The following is a 7,137-nucleotide window of genomic DNA, read 5'->3' as shown; positions in this document are numbered from 1 at the left end:
GGGCAGGAAGGGCCTTGGTGCGGGATGCATCGAGGCCTAGGGGGGGTTCGTGGTGCGGCGCCTCGAGGCCGATGTGGCTTCGGAGTGTCGTGCTCGGGCTTTTGGGGTGACCGGGTGGGTGGGGTAAGGAGGGTCTCGGGGTGCGACAACTTGAGGTGGGGGGGGAGTTTCCTCGGGGCAGGCGGCCTCGAGGCGGGGTGGGGGGGGAGTTAGCCTCGAAGGGGGGGTTGCCTCGGGGCAGGCGGGATGGGGTTCGCCTCAGGGGGCTGGCTTCCTCGAGGCGGCCTCGAGGAGAGAGGTTGAACATACTCGAGAGGGTAATGATTAGTCTAGAGAATGATTTGGGCATTTGGTTTTCAAGAAAATATTAGTGCTTTAATTATAGTTTTTTTTTAGTGCTTTAGTTATTATTATGAACTTTATGTGCAAGTTTATTTATTACAAACAACAAACAACAACATACCCAGTGAAATCCCACTAAGTGGGGCCTGGGGAGGGTAGAGTGTACGCAGACCTTACCAATAACATCAAGAAAATACTGTGAGAGTTGAAACGCAGTAAACAACATATGGCTATATGTATCACAGACAAGAACTACAAGTGCAAGGTTAGGACTACTACAAACGCTACCAACCCTTACCCTCGCAAGGAAAGACAACACGCTAACCCTACTAACCTTCAACCTTAATACGCGACCTCCACTCCTGCCGATCTAGAGTCATGTCCTCGGTAATGTGAAGCTGAGCCAAGTCCTGTCTAATCACCTCTCCCCAATACTTCTTAGGCCTACCTCTACCCCTCTGCATACCCTCTACAACCAGCCCCTCGCACCTCCTCACTGGGGCATCTGCGCTCGGTCTCTTCACATGCCCAAACCATCTCAGTCTCGCTTCCCTCAGTTTGTCCACCACAGAGGCCACTCCCACCTTCTCCCGGATAACCTCATTCCTAATCTTATCGCTCCTAGTGTGCCCACACATCCATCTCAACATCCTCATCTCCGCAACATGCATTTTTTGAACATGTGAGTTCTTGACTGGCCAACACTCCTCTCCATACAACAAGGCCGGTCTAACTACCACTCTGTAGAACTTACCTTTAAGTTTAGGTGGAACTTTCTTATCACACAAGACTCCAGAGGCAAGCCTCCATTTCATCCAATAAATAAAATTTACATTAGTTACGATCTAATTATACAATAAAGGAAATGCTAATTGTTGAGGAGTTTATAACCCCACAAGCATGCTTGTATGAATATCTGGTAAAACAAATAGGGAGGTTTATAACCCTGCATAACGAAAAATATAGATACCATCAGTTTAGGAGGGGAAAAAATAAACTATTAACCAAATGGAAAAATATTTGAAAGCCAAGATGTGAATGGATAATTTTGACTTGAGATTGACATGCAAGTTAGCTTGTATTAATAAATAAAATTTACATTAGTTACGATCTATTAACCAAATGGAAAAATATTTGAAAGCCAAGATGTGAATGGATAATTTTGACTTGAGATTGACATGCAAGTTAGCTTCAATCATGGTTAAAAAAATCCAAATGTTGTGTTATAATGCTTTTATAATTGGACATGATTATGCATTAAATTTTTAAAGACTTATTAGCAATTGATCTTCCACATGTTTTACTGTATAATTACAAGCTCGGATGTTCAGTCTTTTAGCAATATACTCTATCACTTGTTCTCCTGAAAAGAAGAAGTGAAGAGGCTCTAGACATGCCCTAAATGAATTGCTGGAATTAGGGAGCCAAACAAGGACAGAGCCAAACATTTTTTCATGTTGCGAAGAAGACTTAATAAGTAGTAAATAATTTTTTTAATAAGTTATGAATAATTTTTTTATGGGAAAAACCTTACTATTGATGATTGTCTCAAATTGATTTAAAGGTGTATGTCAAAGCGTGAAAATAATGACGAAGAAAGCATGAAAGAATAAGGAGTGTGAAAATAATGACAAAGAAAGCGTGAAAGAATCCTGTTTTATTTTTGGTAAACCAAGTAAATGTTCTAATCAAACTTGTATAATTAATTGAGAGTCTTAAGTTACCATATAATACTCTTTTTATTTAAATATTAACAATATGTGAATATATAAGAGGAAAACATAAACATTTCTAAAAATAAGGTGATCCTGTAATTTGAATAGTAGTTAATCTCTATGCATTTGTCTATTTGTTCAATTTTATACAAGTTTAGATACTAATATAGTAATTCTAATACAAGAAAATATAAATTAGATAATTGCTGCATACGGGGATTGAGGAGTTTGGATCCTAGCTTTTTTTCGTCAATTGAGTTTAGCAATGAAGTCGTTTCAGGTAAAGGTAAATTTCAAATTTGTTTGATGAACTATCAATTTAGATTCGTTTTAACCCCAATCAGAAATTTCTTGCCGATTTTATGAACCATTTTAACTTTTACTCTGTACATATAACAGTGATGTCTGAATTCGCAAAATAAATACTACTTATTTGAAGTCGTTTCAAGATGGCTGATGGAATGTGGATATTTAAACACTTGTTATTGACTGTGGAAGTGGAATGCCCAAGGTTAGTTAGAAATAAACTGCTTGCAATTTCAGTTCTATGCTTGGTGTTAACTCTGTCCTTTATTTGTTCAGGCTGGATTTTTGCAGCTAATTTTCAGCATTTTTCTCTGTCTTTTCAATGTGCTATTTATGCTTGGTGGTGACTTCTACTGGAAATATGAAAATCTATCTCACCTTGAGCTTGAAAGGAGCTTAAAAGGAGAATCAGAAATTTCGCACAGACTGAACTGATCTTATGAAAAATTTTCCAATTTGATTCCGTGTTTGTACCAGTGATGTCTCACCTAAATTATACTTGCAAAACATTAACATTTGAAGTTTTAGGCTGATGGGATGGATATTCGAACACTTGTTATTGACAACGGAACTGGAATGATCAAGGTTGGTTAGTAAAGCTGCTTACAATTTCAGCTCTATGCTTGGTGTTAACTATATAAATTGTTCCTTTGATTCTTTAGGCTGGCTTTGCTGGGGAAGATTCTCCAAGGGCTGTTATCAAAAGTATTGTTGTTCGTCCTCGTCATCGTGGCATCACGTTGGAAAGGGGACAAAGAGATGCCTATGTTGGTGATGAACCTCTGGCTGAAAGAGGTAGTTTGGTTCTGAAATATCCCATTGAACAGGGCATTGTAAGAAACTGGGATGATATGGAAAAGCTCTGGCATCACACATTTTACAATGAACTTCGTGTCGCTCCTGAGGAGCATCCTGTTCTTCTGACAGAGGCACCGTTTAACACCAAGATAAACCGAGAAAGAATGACTCGAATCATGTTTAAGACATTCAATGTTCCAGCCATGTATGTTGCAAGCCAGGCCGTTCTTTCTCTGTTAGCTAATGGTTGTACAACTGGTAAAATAGCAGATTTTAATGCCAATATAGGCTGGTTCTCTACTGTTTTAGTCAGTCACACTAATTTCGTTTGTTGTTTCTTCAACAAGGTATTGTGCTTGATTCTGGTTATTGTGTGACACACGCTGTCCCTGTCTATGAAGGACATGTGCTTCCGCATGCTATCTCACGGTTAGATCTTGGTGGTTTTGATCTTACACACCATCTCGCCAAGTTTCTCATGGATGGTCTTTATGTATTTTACGGTTGGGGAAGAGATGTAGATATATTTCGTGATATGAAGGAGACGATTGCTTATGTTGCACTGGATTATAAACGAGATTGAAAAGGCAAAACATTTCTCAAAATCAATTGAGAAGAGCTATAAGCTTCCTGATGGAGAAGTAGTTAATATTGGTGCTGAGACATTCCGCTGCCCTGAAGTCCTCTGTCAACCATCATTGGTTGAAATGGAAGCGACAGGAATTCATTACAAAGCCAACAACTCAATCATGAGGAAATATTTATTTGCAAACATTGTGCTTAGTGGTGGCTCAACTATGTTCCTTGGCATAACAGAACGTATGAGCAAGGAAATCACTGCACTTGCTCCGAGCTACACGAAAATCAAGGTGATTGCACCACCTGAGAGGAAGTATAACTCCTGGATACGAGGATCAGTTCTAGCCTCCCTCAGTACTTTCCAAAAGTTAGTTTCTTTTTGATTTATTTTACTAATCGATCTGCCATTCAATTAACTACGTCTCATTCCCAATTTCTACTCGGTTTGCAGATGTGTATAGTGAAGGCTGAGTATGATGAAATGGGTCCTTCAATTATCAACAGGGTGTGCTTCTAAGAGTGGTTTGATAACTTAAAACCTGTCTAGTTAATTCCAGGAAATGAATACTATTTCAGCAGAGATATATTTCTTTGTTTGATGCGATATTCATCGTCGAGAGCAGTATGATATTCTAAACTTTTAGCTGCTCTGTATCAACATGCTGATTTAACTTTTCTTGGGTTTAATATATTTCAAGTGATTTGGTTAGTAAGCCATGAAAATGGTAGATCCTTTGTGGCTTATATCTGTTTCGTTTCCTAATTCAGCAAAATATTGGAAGGGGGCATGATTTATTTGCCCATGACCTTTCGGGGAACATTCAATATGATTTTTGTAACATTTAATTGTGAAGAAATTGAAACATCTGCGATCCATTTCCCTTGCTTCTAATATGCTTTAAGGAAGTTTCTTAAAGGTTTACTTGTCTCAGGAAACCAACTCTCAAGCCTACACGTCGAGTTGTAAGTTGCATCATCTTCAAGTTCTCTTGATCTTCGTTTCAACTACAGTTTTGGAGGTGTGATTCCAGAGTACCTGTAGTAAGGAATTTGGCAATGAAGAATTTGGTGGTCGTCATCTTACCGAGTATCTTGCTCCAAGCCACACGAAGATCAAGGTGTTTGCACCACCTGAGAGGAGGAAGTACAGAACCTGAATAGGAGGATCAGTTCTCTCTTCACTCAGTACTTTCCAGCAAGTTAGTTTATTTTTGCTTTATTTGACGGATCAATAAATCAACCGATTAAGTCTTCTAACCATGATTGTCGTCTTGTTAATTCTTAATTAACTGCTAATATATTTGTCACGTGCAGATGTGTATAACAAATAGGGAATATGATGAATTTGGTCCCTCAATTGTCCACAGGAAGTGTCTCTAAACTTGCTGAGAACTTAAAATGCTCTGTAGTTAAATCCCTTCAAATGAATGATTCATTTAAGTTACAGTGATCTACCTGTTCCGTTTTGTGAAGTGATGCTCAATCCCATGAGTAGTCTGTTGCTATTCTTGCTTGGCGGGCTTTTTCCATTTCTTTGTAATTTAGCTAGTAAGCAGGAAACTGGTGGATCATCTGTTACTAACTGCGTATATTGCATTGGGTTGAGAACAGTTGGTTATAGAAGCAGACTTTTAAGTGGTTGTGAAATTGCAAAACTGTATATTTATGTTTTCATGCTTTTCTACTTGTGTTAAGATTGGACTTTCTTAGCTTTGACTATCCTCTGCTCATTTATGTTAACTGGTTTGCAAGCAGAGATTTTTTTTTCACACCTTTCTATTGTTGTAGGTGATAATGAAAGAATAGGTACAGTAGTACTTGCATTGTTGTTAGTTCACAACATTATTTACGATTACAGTACACAGTGAAAGTAAGTACCAGGGGTACTGTAAAGCATATTATTGTGTGTATTGTGTTTTGCCAATAAACACAATATTAAGTTTATTGTGTTTTGCCAATAAACACAATAAACCAACTCCAGTTTATCATTGGAAGCTAAAATTAAGTGTATTGTGTTTTGCCAAAGCATCAACCACATCATTGCCTTCCCGATACACGTGAAGTAATGTTGAATCTTTACTTGGTGATTTTGTATACCAGCATTGCGTTGATTTTGTATACCAGCATCAAACACATCGTTGCCTTCACATGGGATGAAGACACTCTTATCTTTGATAATGACAATTGACTAGTCTCTAAATGCAGGTTTTCGATGCAATCACCAATGAATCCAGCAACCAGCCACAACTACAGATAGAAAAATCAAGTTGATGATCTTCTAGCGAAGGAGGGTGATAGGACTAAGTTTTTGCAAGACTTGGAATTTTGACAGTTAGCGGTTTGAGTAGACATATTAAGAACTATTTTTGTTAGGCATGATGTGGTAGACACAATTACTGAACTACCAATGACAAATGCTCTACCTACTCTGTAATTTTGCGCAAATATATGGATTCAGTATTGTCTCTGTTTTAATGTGCTTCCTACTTGTTATTAGGAATATTTATTAATCCTTCTTATGTATCTGATTATCAAAGATGGTTTTATTTATTTGGGTATTTTCCACACTGAATGCGTAGATGATGTCAATAGGCTTTTCTCAATTTCTTGGTAAAAGAGATTTTGTGGGATAATGATTTCATGATCCAAATCAAGGAACCGAAATCATGTTTGAGAAATTCAGTGTTCCATCCATGTATGTTGCAATACAGTCTGTTCTCTCTCAGTTTGCTTATGGTCACCTAACTGGTAAGCAGAAGAAAAAATAGTGCTTCTCTACTGTTTGATTTTAGCAAGTTACTAATTTCGTTTGTAATTTTTCAACCAGGCATTGTGCTTAATTCTGGTGATAATGCGACCCACACGGTTCCCATCTATGAGGGACATGCACTTCCTCAAGCTATCTCGTGGTTAGGTCTTGGTGGTCGTGATATTACAGATTACTTCACGAGGATTCTCTCCGAGTGTGGTTATGTATTTCACGGTACGATAAGAGAACATGCTACTAGGCATATGAAGGAGACAATTACTTATGTTGCACTAGATTTTGAAAAGGAGATTGAAAAGGCAAAAGACAGATCTTCAGTTGAGAAGGCCTTTGAGCTTCCTTCTGGAAAAGTCCTTAATATTGGTGCTGAGAGGTTCCATTGTCCTGAAGTCCTATTCCAGCCATAATTGTTCGGGATGGGACCGACAGGAATCCATGAAAAAGTATACAATTCAATCATGAAAAGTGATGTTGATATTAGGTAGGATTTATTTTTAAACATTGTGCTTAGTGGTTGTTCAACTATGTTTCCTGGTATAGCAGAACGTACGAGCAAGGAAATCACTGCTCTGGCTCCAATCAACACACAGATCGAGGTGATTGCACCACCTGAGAGGAAGTACATCACCT

At 38.3% G+C, this 7,137-nt stretch overlaps 1 protein-coding gene and 1 pseudogene across 1 annotated transcript; both read left to right on the top strand.

Moving 5' to 3' along the window:
- Positions 1-2,897: 2,897 nt before the first annotated feature.
- LOC125869192 (actin-104-like) lies at positions 2,898-4,936 on the top strand (annotated as a pseudogene).
- A 1,467-nt stretch (positions 4,937-6,403) lies between these two features.
- LOC125869182 (actin-104-like) lies at positions 6,404-6,914 on the top strand. Its single transcript, XM_049549747.1, has 2 exons — positions 6,404-6,488; positions 6,568-6,914. The coding sequence occupies exons 1-2, from the start codon at positions 6,407-6,409 to the stop codon at positions 6,912-6,914; spliced, it is 429 nt and encodes a 142-aa protein (XP_049405704.1). The 5' UTR covers positions 6,404-6,406.
- The last annotated feature ends 223 nt before the right edge of the window (positions 6,915-7,137 follow it).

This window comes from Solanum stenotomum, chromosome 1, assembly GCF_019186545.1.
Source record: "Solanum stenotomum isolate F172 chromosome 1, ASM1918654v1, whole genome shotgun sequence".
In the NCBI taxonomy this organism is placed as follows: Eukaryota; Viridiplantae; Streptophyta; class Magnoliopsida; order Solanales; family Solanaceae; genus Solanum; species Solanum stenotomum.
Note: the sequence above shows the minus strand (reverse complement) of the source record. Positions and strands in the feature narration are given on the sequence as shown.